Source organism: Odocoileus virginianus, chromosome 3 (assembly GCF_023699985.2).
Source record: "Odocoileus virginianus isolate 20LAN1187 ecotype Illinois chromosome 3, Ovbor_1.2, whole genome shotgun sequence".
Taxonomy (NCBI): domain Eukaryota; kingdom Metazoa; phylum Chordata; class Mammalia; order Artiodactyla; family Cervidae; genus Odocoileus; species Odocoileus virginianus.
In genome coordinates, this window is record NC_069676.1 from 17,313,659 (window position 1) to 17,338,817 (window position 25,159).

Below are 25,159 nucleotides of genomic sequence, written 5' to 3' on the forward strand. Positions count from 1 at the left end.
CTGAGCGACTGAACTGAACTGAACTGATGTGTGTATCTAAGAGAAGAGGCTTTCTCAAGTGAGGAATAGCCAGTGCAAAGGCCCTGGGGCAGGGCCAGGCCAGATGTGTTGGAGGAACAGAGAGGAGGCCTATGTGGTTGGAGCACAGCGTGGAGGGTTGAAAAAAGGAAGAGGGAAGAACAGGGAGAAGACAAGGGAGGTTGTGTGAAGTCTTGTGGGCCACCAAGAAAAACTTGGATTTTTACTGGGAGGGATGTGGGAGGCCCCCAGGGGTGTAGACAGAGGAGGGGCGGAGCCTGATTCAAGTGCTATTGCTGCGGTGGAGGACAGACTGTAGGGATTAAGTGTGAGAGTTGGGGTCTGGATGGAGGAAACTGTGGGGTCCAGGCAGGAGATGTTGGGAGCTGACCAGAGAACAGACTGGTGAGGGGTGAAAATTCAGGATGAACTTGGCAGACCCCACAGTACTTGCTGGCATTGGATGTGAGCGTGCGAGAATGGAGTGGGGGCCGGTGTTGGAGGGAGTTGGGAGTGACTCCCACGTGTGGCCTGAGCCATCAGTGAAGACAGGGAACCTGTCAGTCAATAAATCAGTTAGATTCCAGTGAAAATCCTAATAAGTTTTATGATGTTTGTTTTGGAACTTACCAGCTGATCCTGAAATTTATGCTGAACTGCTGGGGGTGGGGCAGGGAGAGAGTGGCCCAGACACCCTGACCAGGTGGGAAAAATGTTTCAGAAGGAAATTCAAATCTATGATGAAGGTATACAAGCTAAGGCCATATGGTACCTGAAAAGGTGGATGGAAGGGTGAAGCAAGTGGCCTGGAGGGGATTTCCATACCTGCCTCAGTTTCCTCATCTGTACAATGGGACTGTGCCAAGACTTGGAGTGATGGAGGTTGGGCAGAGAAGTGGTGTCACAGTACATGCAAGCCCTCCGGGGGGAGGGGGGAATCTCTGTCTCTTTAACCGTCCCTCCCATCTCCATGGGCATAAACGCACATTCTCAGGGCCGCAGGCAGGCAGACACATAGGTGCATAGGTAGCCTGCACACCGTGGGCTGCACATGCCAGCCACGTGGCCCCTCCTGCTTGGTCCTGGGGAGGTCCGGCTCCCGGTGGCCAGGTGCCGGGGCAGGTGGTGGGGCCACTTCTGGGCAGGCAGGCGCCGGGTGGCTGCTGGCAGAGACGCCTCAAGTTTCATGGAGAGAAGCAGATGGTCTTGAGGATGGTGAAGGAGATGCTGAGGCCTCCGATAACCCCAGGTCAGGGGGGTAAACTGAGGCCAGGTGCAGTGGGTTGACCCTGAAGTGACCCAGACTCCTGCAAAACAGCATGTGGGGTTCAGTTCTGCACCATCATCAAACTAACACATGTCAATTAAATGGGTTCCAGGGACTTCGCTGGTGGCCCCACGGTTAAGAATCCAGTTTCCAATGCAGGGGACACCGGTTCAATCTCTAATCAGGGAGGTAAGATCCTACATGCTGTGCAGCCAAAAAAAAAAAAAGGATAAGAAAACTGAATGGATTTCAGTCTCGGCTTCACCATTTCCATTTGGTTGTGACTTTGCCTCTCTGTGCCTTAGTTTCCCCATCTGTGTAAGGGGCATATTAACAGCATCCACCTATGGGATGTGTTGTGTGGATCAAATGAGTTCATTTAAGTCCTTAGAACGGTTCCTGGCCCATAGAAAGTGCTTGGGGTTGCTATTTTTACTATTTATTGAGCTTGTACTATATGCCAGGTCTTGTGCTGGGTGGTGGCCAAGACAGACTCAGCCCCACCGTCCATGTGGGGCTCAGAGTCCAGTGGGAAAGGTGAATAGTTAGCCAGGTGTTTAGGAGATGAGGTGAGCAGGGCACTCACTGGGGAAGCACAGCCAGGCAGGAGGCTGGAGGAAGTCAATCCTGGCTGATCTGGGAAGTCTTCCTGGAGGAGGTGTTAAGGTGACGAACATGTTTATCAGGTTACTGGGAGCAGGAGGCAGATGTTCCAGGCAAAGAGAACAGCACGTGCAGATGCCCAGAGGTGGAGAGGGAAGGGAGGAGATGTCATTTCAAGGGCACTGGGGAGCCATAGAAAGCTTTAGAGCAGAAGTTCTCAGCTCCTGGGGGTGGGTTTCCCCCCCGGGGGAGACTGGGTGATGTCTGGGGATGTTTTTGGTTGTCACCATTGAGGGATGCTCCTGGCATTGAGTGGGTTGGGGCCAGGGATGCTTCTGGTACAGTGCCCGGGACGGCCCCACCGGAGAGTGATCTGGTCTCAAATGTCAGTGATGCTGAAGGGGAGAGGACCTGGTTTAGAGCAGGAGAGAAACAAATGAGATTTGGGTTCTAGAAAGATTCCTTTGCTGCCTTGAGGGAGATACTGAAGGGTTGGGACTGGAGGCCAGGGGACCAGGTATGGGGTGGGAGCTGGGCCTTGGGGCGGTCAGGGTGGAGGAAGCGACTGGGAGGCCAACACCCTGGTCTTTGGCTCAAGGACAATGGAGCCATCCCTAAGTCAGGGATCTGGTAAGAGAAGCAGGTTTGAGGCAAGAAAAGCCCAGTTTGGGTTGCAGGGGTCCCAGGGTGGTTCTGAGTGGCTAGGGGCAGCCGTGGACAGAGGGATGACAGGAACATCCTTCTAGCCGCAAGTGGCTGCATGACAAAGTTACGAAAACCAGGAGAAAAAATGAGCCGTGAGGTCCCATCCTGACCTCAGCCTGCCTGTCTGTGAACTGAGTGTTAAATAATTGCTGGCCTCTGGGACGCCCCCAGATATCCAGCAGTTAAGACTCTGCACTTCCAATGCAGGGAACAAGGGTTTGATCCCTGGTCAGGGAGCTAAGCTCCCACATGCTGTGCAATGCAACCAAGAAAATTTTTGAAAAAGAAAAAAAGTAACTGCTGGCTTCATCTGGTTGAAGGGTGAGGGAATGGGTGGTTATTAATCTTGTCATGACTGTTCAAATGCTTAACTCCTAGGAGCAAAATCCTGGAATCAGAGAGAGCCCTGTAATCAGTCCTCACTGGTGGGTCATGCCACCAAATCAGCCCCTCAGTTTCCCTATCTGCAAAAATGGGTTGAATGTTATACCAACCCTGCTACAGCCCTTGGGGTTACCATGAAGCAATTCCTGGAAACCACCCAGCTTGGCCTCTGATACTTTTAATATACCAATGGCATCAACAATCATAATAATAATTAGTATTTTCCGAGCACCTACAGCATTTCTAGGCTCTGTCCTAACACCCATTACAGGCCTGTGAGGTCAATGCTGTTACCATGCCCATTTCACAGATGAGGAAACAGGCTCGGAGAGGTGGCGTGACATGTCCAAGTCACACAGCATGTACAGAGCAGAGCCGGGATTTGAACCCTTATGACCTTGGAGCTACGCCACTCATCACAGTGCTGCATGGCCCGTGAGAGGAAGCTGTTGTCTTAAAGTTTCTGAAGTTAAATACAGTTCCAATAAAACATGGGATAAAAGGCCAAGAGCACTGCCTTACACCTCTTGCGATGGCTACTATCAAAAAGCAGAAAGTAGTGTTGGCAAGAGAAATTGGAACACATGGGTGATGCTGGTGGGAATATAATATGGTGCAGACACGGTGGAGAAGAGCTTGGCAGTTCCTCCAGAAGTTAAACATAGAGTCACCATACGATCCAGCAATTCCACTCCTACATAGACACCCAAAAGAAATGAAAGCAGGGTTTCAAAGAAGTGTTTGCACACCCATGTTCATAGCTGTTCACAACAGCCCAAAGGTGGAAGCAGCCCCATTGTCCATCGACAGGTAAATGCGTAAATAAAATGTGGTCCATCCATTTACCATGGAATATCACTCAGCCTTAAAAAGGAAGGATAGTCTGACACTTGATACAAGGATACACCCTGAGGATGTGATGCTCATTGAGGGAAGCCAGACACAGAATGACAAATGCTGTCTGGTTCCACTCATAGGAGGTCCCTAGAGTCAGATCCACAGAGACAGGAAGTAGATGGTGGGGCCAGGGGCTAGGGGTGGGCATAGTGAGCCTGTTTCATGGGGACAGAGTTTCAGTTTGGGAAGATGAGAAAATTCTGGAGGTGGGTGGTAGGATGGTTGCATGACAATGTGAATGTATTTAATGCCACATAAATATCATTAAGATGGCAAATTTTATGCTATATATATTTTGGTGGTGTTGTTTGGTCACTAAGTCGTATTTGACCCTTTGTGACCCTGCGGACTGTACCCCGCCAGGCTCCTCTGTCCATGGACTTTCCCAGGCAAGAATACTGGAGTGGGTTGCCATCTCCTTCTCCAGGGGATCTTCCCGACCCTGGGATTGGGTTGTTCCTCTCCTGCATTGGCAGGCAGGTTCTTTACCACTGAGCCACCAGGGAAGCCCCTTTGTACATTGGACCACAATATTAAAATGTTAAAAAAAAAAAAAAGGCACAGAGCAGACAGAACATCACAGAGGTGGAGGCTGAGGTGTCCTTGCAGGTGTTGTGGGGAGGAGATTTTCAGAGTGGGGTGGACAGTTGCGGTCTGGCTGTGGAGTTGGGGGCCTTGAATGGCAGTGTTGGTGACCCGACTCCAGGGTCACTGGGAGACTCGGGCAGTTGTGGAGCAGGGGAGGAGCCCGGGCAGGAAACTGAAGGAAGCAGAGCCAGGTCCGCACGCACATGGGATCCTGGCGTCGGCTGAGTCACAAATCCTGGAAGTTCAGGGTCGGAGAGGAAACACTGCCGGCCCACGCAAGGCCTTCCTGTTTTTTGGCCCTGAATCCTCGGAGGCAGGCGCTCCAGGGCCGAAGTTCCCGGCTCATGTCCACCTCCACGGATTCGGAATCCCCGTGCCCCCAGGGCCTGGGCAGGGCTGGGAGATGTACCTGCTGCTTAGGCGGGGAAACTGAGGCTCAGAGCTAACCCGGGACTTCACAGGAGGACAAGGCTTCGGATGTCTTCCTGGGGCCTCCGGACCGCGCCCCTTCTGAAAGGGGCATGGAGGGCTGGGTTCCAGAGGGTGAGTTCTGTTTACACCATCAACCAGAGCATCACTCGGGTAAGGGGGGGGTCTCCACATACCGGAGCAGGAAGCTGCCTCTCCCACAACCCCTTCTAGAGGTGGTGAGGCTCCTGTCACAGAAGTATGTAAGCAGAGGACCTAAAAGCTGGAGTCGGAAGTCAGGCTCACTGCGGCTTCTGAGGTCTCCATTCCAAAGTCCTGCAGTTCCCAGATTGTGGTTTATAAAATTCCTAGGGCCTTTGAATTTCTTTTTCTTTCTTTTTTTTTTTTTGAGCGTTTTCTTTTAAGATTTTCGTGTTTTAATTCTAAGAATACTTTAAACGTATGTTTTGAGGTTGAATTTTTAAATACATATATGTTTTGAAATGTGTTATTCATTTTTAACTTAAAATCATTTAATTTTTAAATTAGTCTCATGATTAATTTTTGTTAGGAACCGTTTCCTGAACTTTCGTTTTAAAATATGGTCAGAAAGTTGTTCTGGTAATTAGTAAGTGCTGATATTATTATTGCTAATGCCACGACTGTTGTTATTTTTAAATTATTACCCCAATGGGAAAGTTTTCTGGGACTTGAAGGTCCCGGACGCCGTGACACTCGTGCTCCCTCTGCTGGCAGCTTTAGGGACTGCAAGCCACACGGCTCACCGCCCCGCCCCTCGTTCGCAGGTGTCACCTCCTGTCGCCCTGACCTCGCCATGCGGACCCCGCGAGGGCCCGCTTCCCGTCCGGCCCTACTGCTCCTGCTGCTGCTCCTGGGAGGAGCCCACGGCCTCTTCCCCGAGGAGCCGCCGCCGCTCAGCGTGGCCCCCAGGGACTGTGAGTGGGGAGTCTTGCGATGGGGGAGGGAGTCCCCCTCCCCGGGGGTCTCACCAAGCCAGACTCAGTTTGGTCCTGGATCACACCCTTCCTCTGCCCTCCCCCAGACCTGAATCACTATCCCGTGTTCGTGGGCAGTGGGCCAGGACGCCTGACCCTCTCAGAAGACGCTGATGACCTCAACATCCAGCGAGTTCTACGGGTCAATAGAACGCTGTTCATCGGGGGCAGGTGGGAAAAACTGTCGCGAAGAGTGTGCGGTGGGTGAGGCGTGGGGGGCAGGTGGTAGCATTTTAGGGAGGTTTGTGGGATAGGGCCTTTAGTTCAGCTGGAATGTGAATGTGTGTCCCTGGGGTGGGAATTTCAAGTGCTGAACTCTGGGTGTGGTTGAAGCCTAGAGCCCGCTTATAGTGTGTTACCAAGTGGGCACAGCTGTCTGGTCAAAATTCCCTGGGTGCTAGAGAGGGTGCTGAAGTGGCATCAAGGGCTTCTCTGAGGTGACATTTGAGTTGAGACCTGAAAGATGAGGAGCCGGCTGTGAGGAAATCTGAGGGAGAGAGAGGTCAGAGGATGTAGCCCATGCAAAGGTCCTGGGGCAGGACTGTGTCTCGTATGGTGAAGGGACAGTGAAGAGGCACAAATGTCTGGAGCAGGGGAAGAGAGAGAGGAGGGGAGGGCAGGTCGTGCAGGGCCTGGTGGGCTGCGGCGAGGACGCAGGCGTTTACCCCAAGGGAGATGGGACCCAAGAGCGCTGTGCAGAGGAGGGGCGGGGCCTGACCCAGGTGCTCACAGGTGCCCTCTAGTGGCTGCTGTGAGGAGAGCTGACTGTGGGGGAGACTAGACCCGAGTCGGGTGCTCACACCCGCTCTCCGCGCCGGCTGTTGAAGGAAAGACAGGCTGTGTCGGTGAGAGCGGGAGCCCCTACACCTGGGCAGTCCGGTAATGGGGGCTGAACGAGAGTGGTGGCCGTAGAGGGTGTGAGAAGTGGATGAACTCTCGATACATATTGAAGGCAGAGGTGAAGGTATTGGGGGGGAAGGCGAAGGGGGAGATGTGGGTCACTCCACACTGTTGTCTCAGCTGAGAGGGTGGTCAGGGTGGGGGCAGGTTTGGGGGATGGTCAGGCTTAGCGAGGCCATGTCGAGTGTGAGAAACCTGTGAGCCCTCCATTGTGGACACCTTGAGGGTTAGCCGGGCCCCAGATCTGGAACTCAGAGGAGGCCCTGGCTGGAGACAGGACTGTGTGTCATCTGCAGAGACATGGTTCCACCCTGAGAGTGGACAAGGCTGCCCAGAGGGGTATGGATAGGGGAAGGGAGAGGCCAGAGGACCCAGGCGTGGGCCCACCGGGGATGAGGAGGGCCCAGAGAGGTGGGAGGGAAGGCAGGTGAGTGCCAGGTCCAGGGACCCGATGAGGGCGGCGTTCCCAGGAGAGTGGACTGGTGGGGAGAGACACTGTGGAAGGAAGAAGAGAACAGAGAAGTGACCGCTGGACTTAACAATGGCCAGTGACCTTTATCAGGGCAGTCTCTGCTGCATGTGGAGAATTGAGAGCCTGGGGAGACTGAGGGGTGCTGGGTGGGGGGCGGACATCAGACATAAAGTCATTGGACAGTGCATCCTGTTAGCTGTAGGTCCCTAGGCTATGGGTTGTGTGAGGTGGCATGGTAAGGCATGTGGGGTGTGCTAGAACCCGTGGTTCATTTTAGGGCACAAAGAGGCGGGTAAGGGCATGCTTAGGTGCCTGAAGGCATGCTCGGTGTGGAGCTGCGCATGGCAGAGGTGTTGGCATGCCCCTGTGTGGTACGTGTTGGACACCACGTCTGCTTCCAGGAGGATAGAATGTGTAGGGGGAGGCCCCCAATCTCACTAACTACACCCCTTCTCTAGGGACAACCTGTACCGGGTGGAGCTGGAGCCCCCCACATCAACGGAAATGCGGTACCAGCGGGTGAGGAAGGGCCGCAGGCGGGAGGGGAGGGGGCAGCGGTTGGCGCTTCCACTAGGGAGCCCGGACACTGTGCTGGGGAGCACGGTGGATTCAGGTCTGCCTAGCAGGGTTCCTGGGTACGTCAAGGACCCCGTGTCCCTCACCAGCCCCCTGTGTTCCCAGAAGCTGACCTGGCGCTCCAACCCCAGCGACATCAACGTGTGTCGGATGAAGGGCAAGCAGGAGGTAAGTGAGCCCTGGCCATGCCCGCATCAGCCCTGGTAACGCCCCAATCCGTCCTGGCCATCCCACAGGGCAAATCCTTCTCTGCTTTCATTCCAAGCCAGGCCCCTGTTGCCATGGGTACTCCCAGAGTCTAGCCATGCCCTCAAGGTGGTCCTCAGTCGTGGCCACTCCCCTAGTGGGCTTGCCACAGCCCACCTCTGCAAGTGCCCTATTTTCTGGTCTGTGACCAACCCTTAGCCATGGCCACGCCCCCAATCTTCTCCTAGTTTAACTTTGGCCACGCCCACAACCTGACCCCTCCCTATCGGGCCCCACCTCTACCCTAGCCCCGCCCTTCGCCACGCCCCATCGCGTCCTACAGCCCTGGCCCCGCCCATACCTGTGACCACGCCCACCCCGGCTTTTCTCTTCCCGCCCCATCCCAGGGCGAGTGTCGAAATTTTGTAAAGGTGCTTCTACTTCGGGACGAATCCACTCTCTTCGTGTGTGGTTCCAATGCCTTCAACCCCGTGTGTGCCAACTACAGCGTGAGTCACCGCCCATCAAAGCCCTGCCCGCCCAGGTTTAACATCGGCGCCCCTTTGCTCACGGGCCCTCTGATGGTCTTGCCGTTTCCCCAGGCCACATCACCTCCTACAGGAAGCCTTACTGGATGAACTGTCCTCCCCCCATCACCTGGAATTTCATAAGAGGCTTCCGAAGTCGGCCTGTACAGATTGAGGCTACTTAAGCTACAGGCCAGTTATAGGATTGACTAGGATCGACTCTTAGACTCAATTTCTGATCTGTAAATTGAGCCCTGAATTTCTCTGGTGGCTCAGTGGTTAAAAATCCACCTGCCAATGCAGGAAGTGCGGGTTCCATCCCTGGAAGATCCCCTGGAGAAGGAAATGGCAACCCACTCCAGTATTCTTGCCTGGGAAATCCCATGGACACAGGAGCTTGGTGAGGTCACAAAAGAGTCGGACGTGACTAAGCCACTAAACAACAACAAAACTGAGCCCCAGAGAGGTTAAGTGACTGACAAAGTCACACAGCATCAAAGGTGGCTCCAGGATTCCCCTCGCAGGGGGTCGCTGGGGGAGCCGGGGGCTGCTAGGTACAGCCAGGAGCTGTCACTCAGACCCTATTTCCCCACCCCCACCCCCGCAGATGGACACACTGCAGCCCCTTGGGGACAACATCAGCGGCATGGCCCGCTGCCCATACGACCCCAAACACGCCAACGTTGCCCTCTTCTCTGGTGAGTGCCCCCAACCCTGACCATTTGAAGGGGCCTCAGCCCTGAGCAAGGCATGGAATTTTCCACTCTTGGAGTTTGGTCATTTAGAAGGTAGCTGGCAGACCATCTCTCCAGCTATGAAACAGGCAGACTCTCAAGGCAGGAAGGACTCAGCCGAGGTCGGGGATCAGCTGGGGAGTTGAGGATCAGCTGAAGTCAGGGTCCCAGCAGGGTTGGGGCTCAGTTAAACAGTGGAGTTTAACTACCTAAGACTTAGGCCTCACTTAAGCTCAGGGCTCAGTCTCTTTTTTTCTTAGATATTTTATTTATTTATTTGGCCGCATCAGTCTTAGTTGCAGTCTGCAAACTCTTAGTTGTTGTGTGTGGGATCTAGTTCCCTGAACAAGGATTGAACCTGGGCCCCCTGCTTTGAGGGCACGGAGTCTTAGCCACTGGACCAACAGGGAAGTCCCAGGGCTCAGTCTTGAAGATCAGGTTTTGACCCCCTCAACCCCTGAGGTCTACGATCTAATCTCTTACCTGCCTCCCCCTGATTCACACCCACCCAGAAGGGATGCTCTTCACAGCCACCGTTACCGACTTCCTTGCCATCGATGCCGTCATCTACCGCAGTCTTGGGGACCGGCCCACTCTGCGCACGGTGAAACACGACTCCAAGTGGTTCAAAGGTGGGGCAATAGGGATAGACCTGGCAGGGCTCATATTTATCAAATTCCCCCACCAAAATAAAGTCCCAGAGGAGATAGGCAGGGAACTCCCATCTCCTCTTTGGAACCTACTGGCCTCTTTAATGATCAAGTTAGAGGAGAGATTTAACTTGGGTATAAAGTAAAACTTGCTGGAAATGAGTGGCTTAGCAACCTGAAATGGAACAGTACGAGGGGTTCAGCAGGAGCTCAGCTCAACACAGGAGGGAGGAGGATGACAAAATAGTAGATGTTGCTGTTTGCGAAAAGTAGACACGATGATTTTAGGATTTTGACACCCACTCTCCCCCACAAAAAAAAAATATCCCAAACTTTGAGTGTCTTTTGTTTTGCCTGGGTAATCAGCTGATGTTCTCCTCCCCGCCCCCACTCCTTCACTGTAAAAGCAGTCACCCAGGCTACTGTGTTCCCAGCTCCAGAAATTCCCTTTCTCCCATCATGAACTGGGTTTTGACCCCTCTCTCCTACAGAGCCATACTTTGTCCACGCGGTGGAGTGGGGCAGCCACATCTATTTCTTCTTCCGGGAGATCGCAATGGAGTTTAACTACCTGGAGAAGGTAAGGTCCTATTTCCCCTCCTTGAGAGGCCCATGCAGTGGGGCATGTAGCCAAGAGGCTCCAGTCATCGGAAGTGGAGAGCAGAGGTGGGTCCATGAGACTCCACCCAGGGTGAGAGGGGCCCTCTGGTCCTCAGGGCCCTGCACTCTAGCCAGGACCAGGCCCCGAGACTTGAAGACATTTCTGGAGTAGCCCTGGGTGAGGGTCCCAGGTTTGAAGTCTGATACACCCTGTGGTTCCAGTCCCAGTCCTGTTATTGTTTGTCTGTCCATCCACCCGTCTACCATCCATTTATTCACTCTTCAACCACAGCCCATATGTCTGCCCATTCAGCCACCCTCTCATTTACCCATCTTCAGCCCACCCACACTTCCATCAAACCATTTATCTATCTATCCATCCACCCACCCCTGCCTCAACCATTCTCCATCCATCCATCCATCCATCCACTCATCTACCTTCTGTGCACCTGTAAATCCATCCATCCACCTCCCACTCATTGGCTTCTTCATGCATTCATCCATCTACCTGTCCATTCATTCATATACCCAACCATCCGTTGATCTGTCCTCCTACTGATCAACTCATCCATCTGCCATCCATCTCTCCATTTACCTGCCCACCCCTCTATATATCCAGTTATCTAGCCTCCAACTTCTTCTCATAACCTGCTCATCCATTCCATTCAACCTTCTATCCACCCATGGATATACCATGATAATGATCTATCATTATGTCCTTCATCTGCCTATCAGTCCATCCACATACTCACTCATCTACACATTTATCCATTCATGGAGATTCATTTTCATCTACTTATCTGTCCATCCATCCATCTATCCACACACCCATCCATCCACATACTCATTCATTTGTCCACCCATCCATCCATCCATCCTTTCCATACATACACCCATCCATCCATCCATCCACCTACACACCCATTAATCCACCAGTTGACTATCTCCTTCTTCATTATCTTCATTATCCATCACTGTCCCCTTCAAATTCACCCATCTATCCATCCGTTAATCCATCCATCCATTCACCTCCATTGCACCATCCATCCCATCTCTCAATCCATGCAGACAGTTAAGTGCACAGACTGCCATTTACTAACAGTGTGGCCTTGGGCTTCAGTCACTTCCCTTTCTCTGTGCCTCAGTTTCCCCTCTGTACCACAGGGATCATAAGCCCTCCTCTACAGAGCTTTGGGAGGAACGTGAGACATGATGAGGATAAAGTGCCTGGCACCTAGTGTGTGACCCATCAGTGGAGACAATGACGATTACAGTTGTCTTGGTGGCTGTGAACCTCACCATCCCCACATTTCCGCCGGGGAATCTGGTGCCCAGGGGGCTAGGGTGACTGGCCAGGGACTCACAGCCAGCCAGGACTAGCCTCCTCCATCCCGTCCTGGGCAGTGGGCATTGCAACCTGTAGGTGGGCCTGGCGGAACATGGGGTTCAGGCCCGTCTGCCTGCTGATGTTGCAGGTGGTGGTGTCCCGTGTGGCCCGGGTCTGCAAGAATGACGTGGGCGGCTCCCCTCGCGTGCTGGAGAAGCAGTGGACATCATTCCTGAAGGCGCGGCTCAACTGCTCTGTGCCCGGGGACTCTCACTTCTACTTCAACGTGCTGCGGGCTGTCACGGGCGTGGTCAGCCTGGGGGGCCGGCCTGTGGTCCTTGCTGTTTTCTCCACACCCAGCAACAGGTCAGTGGGTGCAGGTAGAGAGTTTTCACGATCACTCACCACATATTCCCAGGGGTCCTGTGCTGGGTAAAACAGGGCTCCCAGGAGACCTCTGTCCCAGGCCAGGGGGGCACCAAGCCAGACACTGACCCTCCAAGGCCCTCTGGCCAAAACTGGGCAGATGCAGGCATATCTTTATTTTCTGCTTTTCAAGGAAGGGTCAGGGAGGGTGTCCTAGAAGAGGCATCAATGGGTATGAGATGGAGAGAAAGGGAAGAGAATTCCAAGTTATAGGAACAGCATGTGCAAAGGCCCTGAGGCTCCAATGAGCTTGAGATGTTTAAACCATAGGGAGGAGGCCTGTGTGGCTAGAGTGGTGGGAGCGAGAAGGAAAGTGGAGGATTCGAAGCAGGGAGGTGGCAGGCTCTGGGGAGGAGCCTGAATTTTATCTTGAGGGCACTAGGGGCCATGGGACGGTAAGGAGCAGAAGAGGAACAAGTCAGACTTGCATTTCTGGAAAACTCTCTCGGGAATGGGTTGAAAGGGAGCAAGAGTGGCATCTGGAAAACTGGATATCCAGGCAAGTGACAGAGGCACCTGGACATGGGTGGCCATGGAGGAACCGAGCTGTGATCCAGTGTGAGTGAGAACTGCTCAGAGGGTGGAATGACTGGATTGGATGGGTGGGCAGCAACTCTAGCCCAGGGAAGTGAAGGTCTGACTGCTCCAGAGGACAAACACCTCCACACGCTTGCCCAGGACATTCCCCACCCTGCCAGGCTCACTGCTTCCTTTTATCTGCCTCCACCTACAGTATCCCCGGCTCGGCTGTCTGCGCCTTTGACATGACACAGGTGGCTGCCGTGTTTGAGGGCCGCTTCCGCGAGCAGAAGTCCCCTGAGTCCATCTGGACACCCGTGCCAGAGGATCAGGTGCCACGGCCCCGGTGAGAGGGCCCTCCATCCTGACCCTGAACTGAGGGCTGGGACTCCCAGGCACTTGTTTAGCTGTTGCCAGGGTCAGCCGTGGGCTTTCCCTGGTAGCTCAGCTGGTAAAGAATCTGCCTGCAATGCAGGAGATCCCGGTTCAATTCCTGGGTCGGGAAGATCCCCTGGAGAAGGGATAGGCTACCCACTCCAGTATTCTTGGGCTTCCCTGGTGGTTCAGACCGTAAAGAATCCACCTGCAATGTAGGAGACCTGGGTTTGATCCCTGGTTGGGAAGATCCCCTGGAAGAGGGCATGGCAACCCACTCCAGTATTCCTTCCTGGAGAATCCCCATGGGCAGAGGAGCCTGGAGGGCTAAAGTCTATGGGGTCGCAAAGAGTTGGACACGACTGAGCGACTAAGCACTGCACAGCACAGAGGTCAGCTGTAGCCACTGTGCAGGGGGGGAGAACCGAGGCCCTTGGAGCAGGGGCACCCTAGTGAATCAGAGCCCCTGAGTCGGGGCCTCAAGGTCTGCCCTGACCACCCCCTCGCCCCTACCCAGGCCTGGGTGCTGTGCAGCTCCTGGCATGCAGTACAATGCCTCAAGCGCCTTCCCGGATGAGATCCTCAACTTCGTCAAGACGCACCCTCTGATGGACGAGGCTGTGCCCTCCCTGGGCCACGCACCCTGGATCGTTCGGACTCTGATGCGGTCAGTTCCTACACTTGGCTGGGGTTCTGGTGGTCAGGCCTGGGTGGGGACAAGAGCCCAGGCCAGGGTGGTGGGTGAGAAGGGAGCATAGGGCCAACTTCTGACATGACATGAGCGGAAGACAGAGATGGAGGGAGACACAGAGAGGGAGGCAGAGACCATGGACAGAGATGGAGGGAGACGGGGAGATGGAGACAGGAGGGCCCAGGGAGGAGCTGGCTTTGGGGGTCTGTTTCTCTCTGTGATCTGCACCCTTGGAGCCATGCCCATGCCCACCTTGCCCAGCATGGGTGGTGTCTCTGAGGGCATGCAAGGGACTAGGGGGGCTGGGCGGCAGCCTGACTTCTGCTCCACCCTGGCCCCAGGCACCAGCTAACACGAGTGGCCGTGGACGTGAGCGCCGGCCCCTGGGGCAACCAGACCGTTGTCTTCCTGGGGTCCGAGGCAGGCACAGTCCTCAAGTTCCTTGTCTGGCCCAACGCCAGTGCCTCGGGTGCCACGGGGCCCAGTGTCTTCCTGGAGGAATTTGAGACCTACCGGCCTGACAGGTGAGGCCTGGCAGAGGCCAAGAGCCAGGGCCAGTGGGTAGGGAGACAAGGCGTTCCCCTTGAGTCTTACCAGTCTGCTCACCCCTAGGTGTGGACAGTCTGAGGGTGGTGAGACAGGGCAGCGGCTGCTGAGCCTGGAGCTGGATGCAGCCTCGGGCGGCCTGCTGGCGGCCTTCCCCCGCTGTGTGGTCCGAGTGCCTGTGGCGCGCTGCCAGCAATACTCAGGATGCATGAAGTGAGTGCCCCCTGCCCCCGGCCAGCTGTGGGTAGGGGCAGTGAAGGGAGGTGAGCAGGGGGAGAGTCAAGTTCAAGTGCAGGCTCCATTCTGACTCTCTGAACCATGGACAGAGGGCAGAGCATGTGCAAAGGTCCTGGGGCAGAAATGCTGGGTGTGTTGGTGGAACAGTGAGACAGCCTCTGTGGCTGGAGCAGAGTGAGTGAGGGGGAGGGAGAAGACGGGGCAGGTTGGGCAGGGTCTGTGAGCTTCAGGAGAACTTGGGTTCCTTCCCCCACACCCAGAGTGAGGTGGGAGCCCCAGAGATCTGTGGGCAGAGCAGGATGGGATCTGACAGACATTTCTAAGAGAAGCAGAAGCTGGGGACCAGGGAACAGATGTTTGCAAAATACTGGCACACTCATAGACTCAGAGTGAGCCCTCTGCGTGGAGCACCCTGGCCCGGTGCCTGCCATCATGGTAGTAGTGATGCCATAGCACAGATCCAAAACCTGGGCTCCAATCCCAGCTCTGTCCCTTGGACAAAAGTACACATTCCTGAGCCTCAGTTCTCTCATCTGTAAAGTGGGGAAGGAATAGCCCCCACTGCTAAGACGTGTCTTGGGAACTCCCAGAGCTGACAGTAAGAGGTGCCTCTGCAGAAACCCTGGTTGATCTGCCTGCCGGGTCCCTTGTCTGCCCTAGGAACTGCATTGGTAGTCAGGACCCCTACTGCGGGTGGGCCCCGGATGGCTCCTGCGTCTTCCTGAGCCCTGGCACCAGGTACTGGGGAAGTGGGAGGTGGGGGGAGGGTGACTGAGTCGCCTGATGATCAGGATTCCCCCACCCCCACCAACCACAGCTCTGTGCCAGGGGTTTCCGCTGACCATGCCTCTCTGCTCCCCCCACCCCATCAGAGCCACCTTTGAGCAGGACGTGTCCGGGGCCAGCACTTCAGGCTTAGGGGACTGCACAGGTGAGAGGGGAGGGGGAGGAGGCCTGGGGACTCTAAGTCCTGGTCCCCCAGGGTTCTCACACCTGAATGGGTGGGATACACTGACGTCCCTCAAGGCTTGGGAAGGACGGGGGCGGTAGTTCCAGGTAGGGTTGTGGGAAAAGGACAGACAAACTGGGGCGGGAGGAAGGGCAGAGAGAGGCCAACAGACAGGCCGATGGACAGACAGTTTTTAGGAAGAAAGATGCCAGGGGACAGACGGATGGGCAAATGGGCTTTGAAAGGGTCAGAGAGACGCCCCTGAGCAGAGAGGTGGACAGACCGACTGGAGGTCGCGGGAGGTGCTCAGGGGACCCTCCCCGGCCAGCCCCTCTCACGCCGCCCTCCCTGCCAGGACTCCTGCGCGCCAGCCTCTCGGAGGAGCGCGCTGGGCTGGTGTCGGTGAACCTGCTGGTAACGTCATCTGTGGCGGCCTTCGTGGTGGGCGCCGTGGTGTCCGGCTTCAGCGTGGGGTGGTACGTGGGGCTCCGCGAGCGGCGCGAACTGGCCCGCCGCAAGGACAAGGAGGCCATCCTAGCACACGGGGGCGGCGAGGCCGTGCTGAGCGTCAGCCGCCTAGGCGAGCGCCGGGCTGGCGGCCCCGGAGGCCGGGCCGGAGGCGGCGGCGGCGGGCCCGGGGGTCCCCCGGAGGCTCTGCTGGCGCCCCTGATGCAGAACGGCTGGACCAAGGCCACGCTGCTGCAGGGCGGCCCCCACGACCTGGACTCGGGGCTGCTGCCCACGCCCGAGCAGACGCCGCTGCCCCAGAAGCGCTTGCCCACCCCGCACCCGCACCCCCTGGGCCCCCGCGCCTGGGAACACGGCCCCGCGCTGCTCACCGCCTCCGCCTCGTCCTCGCTCCTGCTGCTGGCCCCCGGCCGCGCCCCTGAGCCGCCCCCCGCGCCGGGCGAGCCGGCGGCCCCCGACGCCCGCCTCTTCACCGCGCGCCCGGGCCGCGCCTCCCACGGCGACTTCCCGCTTACCCCCCACGCCAGCCCGGACCGCCGGCGGGTGGTGTCGGCGCCCACGGGCCCCTCGGACCCCAGCTCGTCCGCCGATGGCTTCCCGCGGCCCTGGAGCCCGCCGCCCACAGGCAGTCTCCGGAGACCAGGCGCGCACGCCCCGCCGGCCGCCGCGCTGCGCCGCACGCACACGATCAACAGCGGCGAGGCCCGGCCCCGCGGCCGCCACGCCCGGCCGGTCACGGACTTGGCCCACCTGCTCTCCTACGGGGGCCCCGACAGGACTGCGCCCCCCGTGCCCTAGGCCGCGGCCCCGCGCCTCGGCGGTGCCAGCCACGGGAACCAGGAGCGAGAGCCCGGGGCCAGCTCCCAAGTGGGTGCTCAGACCCCCAGCCCAGCCGCCCGGGGGGGCGGGGGGCTCCCCTCCGCCGCAGGGAAGCACAAGGGGCTCGGCCTCCCCCTGTCCCCGACACGCCCCCAGAGCCGCAGGACACTGAGGCGGTCTGCGGCGGGCAGACGGGGCGGGCGGAATGTGCTATGGATTTGAGGTTGACCTTCTGCGCGTGGATTTTGGTTTGTTTTCCAATTTGCGTTTCTTTTGCAGTTTTCTAAACCAATTGCACAACTCCGTTCTCGGGGTGGCGGCCGGGGGGCAGGGGTGGCGCCTGGAGGCGGTGGGAATGGGGCGGGGAGCACACCTGCAGACCCAGGCTCCACCCACCCACCCAGCCACACCAAGGCCCCCTCCTCCACCCGGCCCCTGGCGTGTGTGGGTGTGTGTGTGTGTGTGCATGCCGTGTCCGTGTGCAAGGGGCCAGGCAGGGGAGGGAGGCGTGCGTGTGTGCCTGCAGGCTGCTGCTGCGTGTGTGTGGCGACGGCCACGCGCAGTGTGCGTGTCTGTGTGTGAGCGCGGAGGTCCCAGCGGCCTGGGCGTTGGCTGAGCCAACGCCGGGGCTTCCAGAGGGCCGGGGGCCTCCGAGGTGCCGGTTAGGAGTTCGAGGGGAGATGCGGCAGGGGTTTTAGGCAGGGGCTCGGGAGGCCTGTCCAGATGTCACATTGGCAGCTGTCTAAGGGCTCGGGCGGTCTGGGGGACGGCTAAGGCGGGCGGGCCCCCCTGTAAATACGGCCCCAGGGTGGTCAGAGGGTCCCATGCCACCCGTCCTCTGTGACCTCCCCCTTGACCTCCAGCTGACCATGCATGCCAGCTGAGTGGCCAGCTGAGTCCTGGACCCTCTCTGGAGTTTGCCTCCCCCACCTGCCCCCCATCAATAAAACTGTTTACAACCACCGGCCCCCAAGGCTCTGGGTCTGCTCTGTTTCCTGGGGGCGGGGCTTGGACAGGGGCGGGGCCTGGGACCGGAAGGGAGCATCCTGAGACTCATGGCTGAGTCACAGCCACAGACAGAATTCTGGGGAGTTGGGTATGGGAATGTAGAGAGTTAGCGGGGGTCCCCGTCTCCATCTGTACAGGCACCAGTCTCTGACTAGTCCTTCAGCAAATATTTATTGTGCATCTACTGTGTGCTGTACACTGTGTGGAAACCAAGACCCCTGTCCTCATGGAGTTCACAACCTAGTGGGGGAGACTGACCACACACACACACACACACACACACACACACACACACACACACAAATTAGGACTTGATTTAAGTTAGTGATAGGTGTAATGAAGGAAGGGGCTTCCCAAGTGTCTTAACGGGTCAAGAATCCACCTGTAATGCAAGAGACGCGGGTTCAATCCTTGGGTGGGGAAGATCCCCTGGAGGAGGGCATGACAACCCACTCTAATATTCTTGCCTGGAGAACCCCATGGAAAGAGGAGCCTGGCAGGTTACAGTCCATGGAGTCGCAAAGAGTCAGATATGACGTAGTCACTGACCATGGTTGCAGGTAATGAAGGAAAAATCAGATAATGTGCTGGGGGGGTGGGGCTTCTGGAGGATCTGAGATGTGATGGGCTAGAAGGAGCACCTATGAGAAGATGTGCAGAGAGAATGTTCCTGGCAGAGGGAACAGCCAGTGCAAAGGCCCTGTGGTAGGAACAAGCTTGGAAGAGGGTGGAGGCAATTTGTGTGGGTGCAGTAGCCTGGATAAAAGGGGAGCAGCTGGAGGTGAGAAGGGTGAGGAGCACAGGCCCTCAGGCAGGCAGGGCCTTGCTAGTGAAGAGTGCAATCATTTTTTAATGTTAGCTCCCTTTTAAAAAATTTATTATTATTTGGCTACACAGTAAGCATGTGGGATCTTAGTTCCCTAACCAGGGATTGAATCCATGCACCGGGCATTGGAAGAAGGGGTCTTAACCACTGGACCAAGGAAGTCCCTAAATTTTTTAAACTGTGGTAAATAACATATACAATCAAATTTGCCACTTGAACCATTTTTCAGTGTTCTGTTCAGAGGCATTAGCACATTCACATTGTTGTTCAGTCAACCATCCATCTCCAGGATTTATCCATCTTCCCAAATTGAAACTCTGTCCCCATTAAACCCTCCCTCCCCACTACCCCCTCCCTCCAGCCTTCTGAATTTTAAGTGGGACAGGAAGCCATCAGAGACTTTTAAACAGGGGACATGATCTGATTTCATTTTAAGAAATTGCTTTAGCATTACATTGCTACAGTTCACAGCTCTTCCTTCCAGCCTGAGTCGATTAAGCACCTATTGTATGCTGGGCTCTGGGGACACAGTCATAAACAGGACAGACATACCCCCCACCCTCACTATCCTCCCTTTTCATGGGAAGACTGATTTAAACAAAGACACACACAACACCAAGACAGTATCTTAGCAGCTCCTTATGAACCTGTGTGTCTGTTTTTTCAGCTTGATTGAAATATATTTGACATTTAACATTGTATAGGTTTCTGGTGAGTATCTTGATGATTTGATATATTTTATATGCATTGTTAAGATGATTATCACAATAAGGTTGACACATCCATTACCTCACATAGTAACTTTGTGTGTGTGTGTGTGTGTGTGTAGTAAGAACATTTAAGATATATTCTTAGCATCTTTCAAGTATACAGTACAAGGACTTCCCTGGTGGTCCAGTGGTTAAGAGTTTGGCTTCCAATGCAGTGTGAGCAAGTTCCATCCCTGGTGGGAAGCTAAGATCCCACATGCCTCTAAGCCAAAAACCCAAAATAAAAATAACAAAAGCAATATTGTAACAAATTCAATAAAGACTTTATAAAAAAGACTAAATGGGGGAAAAAAAACTCTAGTGTAACAGTGCAATCTTGTTAACTAATTACCATGCTGTACAATACATTCCCAGAATTTATGCTTCTTATAAGCTGGAACTCTCTACCTTTCGACTAACATCTCTCCCTTTCCTTCATCTCCCTGCCAGCCTCTGACAACCACCATTCTACTCTTGGGGTTCTATGAATGTGGTTATTTTACATAACTGAGATCATTCAGCATTTGTCTTTTTCTGCCTGAGACAGTAAAGAATCTGCCTGCAATGCGGGAGACATGAGTTTGATCCCTGAATCAGGAAGATCCCTTGGAGAAGTGAATGGCTACCCACTCCAGTATTCTTGCCTGGAAAATCCCATGGACGAAGGAACCTGGTGGGCTACAGTCCATGGGGTCACAAAGAGCTGGATGCGACTGAGTGACTAACACTTTCACTTTTACTTTACTTAGCATAATGCCCTCAAGTTTCACCCATGTTGTCCCAAATGGCAGGATTGGCCTCCTTGTTATGACTGAATTATATTCCATCATATATATGCACCACATCTCTATCCTTGCATCTGCGGATGGACACTTAGGTTGTCTCCCGGTCTTGGCTAGTGTGAGTAACTCCGTAATGAATATGGGCGGTCAGATATCTGTTCCAAGATACTGATTTCATTTCCTTTGGATACATACCCAGAAGTGAGATTGCCAGATCATATGGCAGCTCTATTTTTAATTCTTTGGAGGAACCTCCATACTATTTTCCATAGTGGCTACACCAATTTACATTCCCACCAGCAGCATACAAGGGTTCCGCTTTATCTGCATCCTCACCAATACTTGTTATCTCTTGTCTTTTTTATGAAGTCATTCTAACAGGTGTGGGACACATCTTGTGGGATTTTTTTTTAATTATTAGTATTTTAAAATTTATATATTGTGGACTGTGCTGGGCCTTCCCTGCTGCACAGGCTTTTCTCTAGTTGTGCCCGGTGGGGGCTAGTGTCTACTTGGAGTGCATCATGGACTTCTCCTCACAGTAGCTTCTCTCTGCTGCAGCGCACAGGCTTAAGTAGCTAAGGTATGTGCGCCCAGTATTTTTAGCTTCCGGGCTTTAGAGCACTGGCTCAATAGTCGTGGCACGCAGGCTTAGTTTCTCCATGGCAGGTGGGATCTTCCTGGATCAGGGACTGAATCTGTGTTTCCTGTATGGGCAGGCAGATTCTTGAGCACTGAGCCACCAGGGAAGCCCCTCATTGTAGCTTTGATTTGTATTCTCCTGATGATTAGTGGTGCTGAGTACCTTCTCGTGTGCCTGTTGGCCATTTGTATAGCTTCTTTGGAAAGACATCTATTCACGTCCTTTGCCTGTTTTTGTGTGTCCATCTCTGCATATCTGTTGTTCTCAGCTCTGTGTCTTGTTCTGTCCATGTTTCTGGTTCTGTCTATGTATTTTTCCTGTCACTTTGTCACTGTCTATGTCTGTGTATTTATGTAGGTGGTGATCTGTCCTTCTTTATCTGTGCCTGTCTATGCCACCCTGCCTGTTTCCCTCTCAGCCTCTGTGTCCATTTTATCATCCTCACAAACAAACAGGGACTAAAGACTGGGCTGGGGAAGAGAGGCAATAGCCAGGCATACAGATACAGATAATACATCACCATCCTTCCCTGGCATTCCAGTGGTAAGACTTGACCTCCCAATGCAGAGAGTGTGGGTTCAATCCCTGGTTGGGGAGCTAGGATCCCATATGCCGCAGGGCCAAAAAAACAAAACATAAAACAGAAGCAATGCTGTAACAAATTCAATAAAGTTCTTTGAAAAAATAGGTACTACATCACACCTGAGTGTTTAGAACTTAATGAGAATTAAAGCACTAAATAGCCAAACCTGTGAGATGCAGCCAAAGCAGTTCTTAAAGGGAAATTCGTAGCCTCCAGATGCATTTATTACGAAAGGAGAAAGAGTCAAAACAAAAGTCACATCAGCATCAGATGAAGAAATAAGGAAAAGAAGGGCCCTCAGAGACTGAGATCATCTTCACAGGTGGGGAAACTATGGCCAAGGAAATTTAAGCCACTTGCCCAAGTTCACAACACAAAGTGTTTACAGTGGAGCTAGAATTCAGAACCAGGTTTAGTCCCTCCCAGGCCACTGTGCTTCCCCGGTGGCTCAGTAGTAAAGAATGTGCCTGCTAATGCAGGAGACCTGGGTTTGATCCCTGGGTTGGGAAGATCCCCTGGAGGTAGGACATGGCAACCCACTCTGTTATAGCCAAACGCTCCGGGAAACAAACTCACTCAGAAGAACAGCATGGATTGTGGAATGCAGTTTATTACACCAGCAGGTCCTAGGCAGAGTTTCCTCTTTAGCCAGGGACCCCGACCGACTTTTGTGTAAACCTTATGTACCTTAAGTGTATGTGCTCAAGCCCACATCCCCAAATTCCTTAAACCTAGCCTGGAAAATGTTAAAGGGAGACAAAATCAGGTTACAGCCATGATTCATAATCAGAAGGGTCAGCTGGTTATTCATTGTAACCTACACCAATCGGGGCCATAAAGATTACAAAGGTGATTGACTACATAGGGGATTATTACATTCTTTCTGGCGAAGGGAAATCTTGGTATGGAATCTGGTGTCTACCAGTCTGGGAGGCCTGTTTGGCCATAGGTATGTGATCTCCATGGCTACCAGGCACATAGTCCAAAGTTCACTGGGAATGTAAGATGGAGTTTCCTTCTTTTTCAAGATGGAGTCAGCTCGGCCTATTCCTTTTCTCCTTCATTACCCCCTTTGACGCTCTCAACTTCCAGTGTGAGTACCACTCATTGGAATGTACTGCATTTTAGATTTCCTGGTATTTATTTGGATAAATGAAGTCAGCCTCTGTGATACAAAGTTAACAACACATTGGAGAATACAAGGTCCACATAACAGAATCAACAGAACAACTATAACAATGGTTAATATAGTTTTCCACCAATCACCCTTTACCCATGATAGAACAAAAGTCCAAAAAGGAAGATTATCATCAGTCATAGCTTTAACCTGACCTTTCATGTCATCTAGGGTGGCCAGAGAAGTCAGGAATTTATACACAACACTCAACTTTAATTATAGCACAGGTCCCTCCTGGTGCTGAAACTATGGTTAGTCTCAAGATGATACCGGCAAGTCCTTGTAGCAGCAGTTGATTGTAGAGTTTCACCTCTTCTTCGTTAAGATGATCTTGGTTTCACGGGGCTCAGTGGGGTCCTTTTGCATAGTCCACTCGGCATCCTCCAGGTCTGTGTGGTATGCTCTCTTCACCCTCGGATGGTGGATCCAGGGAGTAATACCTGCAACTTTAACTGCCGTAGATGTGGTTAGAACAACAGCATGTGGACCTTTTCAATGTGGGGCCAAGGAGTCGTGTTTCCTGTCCTTAACCCACACCTGATCACCAGGCACAAACTCGTGAATCTATTCCCCAATGGGGAACATCACTCTTTCTTGTACAAACTTAGTTACCCGATTTTATTACCTTACCCAGTTGTTCCATCTGTGTGCAATCTCACCTCCCCTTATCTGTGGCAACTTTGTTGACACCTGTCTCACTACAGGAGGGGATCTCCCATAGATAATTTCATAAGGAGAATAACTGTGGGAATGCGGGGTTAACTTTAATTTGAGCAAGGCTGCTGGAAGCAAATCCATCCATGAACCATCAGTCTTTATGATCCATTTTGAAAGTGTCTCTTTAAGAGTTTAGTTGGTTCTTTCCACCATTCTGGAACTCTGGGGCCTATATGCCGTATGTAATTTCCACTTGCTATTTAGAGCTTTACATGCCTGTTGAATTAAGTCGGCTACAAAGGCAGGGCCGTTGTCTGATCTTATACTGGTTGGGAACCCGAATCTGGGGATTATTTCTTGAAGGAGACAGTGAGCCACTTCATTTGCTTTTTCAGTTTGGGTGGCGAAGGCCTCTACCCATCCTGAGAAGGTGCTTACAATGATCAGTAAATAACGATAGTGTCGGCAGGGTTTCATCTCAGTAAAGTCCACTTCTAAATGTTCAAAGGGTAGAGTGTCTTTTAACTGTATTCCTAGAGGTTTTTGTCTATGTCCAGCGGCAGCATTGACCTGTCAGCAAGCAGAACAGTTCCAGGATTCCATTCTACATAAGGAGGAAAGTTATGGAATTAAGAAATATTTTTTAATTAATTCTTCCATTTTGTCATGTCCCAAGTGAGCTGCCTGGTAAACCTGAGTTACCAGCGTGGGGGCTAATGCCTCGAATACCAGTAACCTGCCATCCAACAGTTCCCACCAATCTTTTTCATTTTTGGTGGCCCTTTCTGCTTCAGCCAGCTGGTCTTGGGCCGGGGTATACTGTGGGAGAGTCAAAGTTAACTCAGGCATTTTGAGAGGTTCTGACAGATACCCCACTAGCAGCCCCAAATTTCTCCGCTGCATGTTTTGTGGCTTTCTCTGCTAGTCGGCTTCTCCGTGCTTGTGGGGTGTCTTCCTTTTGGTGACCCCGACAATGCATCACTGCTACCTTTTCAGGTTCCCATACAGTATCTAACAGAATCAAGATTTCTTCTTTGTTTTTAATGTCCTTTCCGTTGGCTGTCAGAAGAACTCTCTCTTTATAGAAAGTCCCATGTACATGTAAAGTAACAAAAGCATACCTGGAGTCTGTGTATATGTTTGTCTTCTTACCTTTTGACAGCTAGAGGGCCCAAATGAGAGCATATAGTTCGGCCCATTGAGCAGACCAGTGTGATGGCAGAGAGCTAGCCTCAGCGATGGTTCCTTCCGTGACTACTATATATCCCTACAGTCGTTGTCATTCTTTCATGAGGCTGGTGCCTTTGGTGTACAGGACCCAATTTGGGTCCGGGATTGGCTGGTCTCTCAAGTCAGGTCTGCTGGCATAAACCTCCTCTAGGATTTCCTTGCAATCATGTGAGGGCCCCCCTTCTCCCACAGTAAGGAGAGTGGCCGGATTTAGGGCCTGACAAGGCTCCATAGTAACATGGGGTTTCTCACATAATAGTCCCTGGCATTGAGTAATCTGGGATGTCGACAGCCATTTATGGGAGTCCCCTTGCAGGAGAGTGTTTACCTCATAGGGGACTTTTATGATCAAATCTTGGCCCAAAGTCAACTTGGTTGCCTCCTGGACCAGTAAGGCAACCGCAGCACCTGCCCGTAAGCACCCCGGCCGCCCGGTGGCAACGTTGTCCAGACGTTTCGAGGGATGAGCTATGGGTCTGTCCCATGTCTGGGTCAACACTCCCGTAGCCACCGTTTCCTCCAGTCACATAAACAGCTTAGCAAGGTCTGGCATGCCCAAGGCTGGTGCTGATGTAATTGTACCGGGTTTGAGTTCTGTTACCACTGGGGCTTGTTG

At 53.5% G+C, this 25,159-nt stretch overlaps 1 protein-coding gene across 5 annotated transcripts in view; it reads left to right on the plus strand.

Annotated features, from left to right (window-relative positions):
- The window catches only part of SEMA6B (semaphorin 6B), a 29,000-nt gene extending 11,139 nt beyond the window's left edge, over positions 1-17,861 (plus strand). For 2 of the 5 annotated variants that reach the window (XM_070464934.1, XM_070464933.1), the window contains exons 2-18: positions 1,398-1,474; positions 5,677-5,826; positions 5,934-6,057; positions 7,717-7,777; positions 7,940-8,002; positions 8,428-8,529; positions 9,155-9,245; positions 9,794-9,913; positions 10,423-10,511; positions 12,007-12,224; positions 13,018-13,149; positions 13,696-13,845; positions 14,211-14,393; positions 14,482-14,628; positions 15,313-15,390; positions 15,525-15,583; positions 15,957-17,861. In XM_070464934.1, the coding sequence (XP_070321035.1) occupies positions 5,706-5,826; positions 5,934-6,057; positions 7,717-7,777; positions 7,940-8,002; positions 8,428-8,529; positions 9,155-9,245; positions 9,794-9,913; positions 10,423-10,511; positions 12,007-12,224; positions 13,018-13,149; positions 13,696-13,845; positions 14,211-14,393; positions 14,482-14,628; positions 15,313-15,390; positions 15,525-15,583; positions 15,957-16,867 (2,649 nt within the window). In that variant the 5' untranslated portion in view covers positions 1,398-1,474; positions 5,677-5,705 and the 3' untranslated portion in view covers positions 16,868-17,861. Of the gene's footprint in view, positions 1-1,397; positions 1,475-4,757; positions 5,006-5,676; positions 5,827-5,933; positions 6,058-7,716; positions 7,778-7,939; positions 8,003-8,427; positions 8,530-9,154; positions 9,246-9,793; positions 9,914-10,422; positions 10,512-12,006; positions 12,225-13,017; positions 13,150-13,695; positions 13,846-14,210; positions 14,394-14,481; positions 14,629-15,312; positions 15,391-15,524; positions 15,584-15,956 lie in introns of those variants that run through there. The other 3 variants (XM_070464931.1, XM_070464932.1, XM_020895286.2) reach the window with 2 other exon arrangements.
- Positions 17,862-25,159: the final 7,298 nt, after the last annotated feature.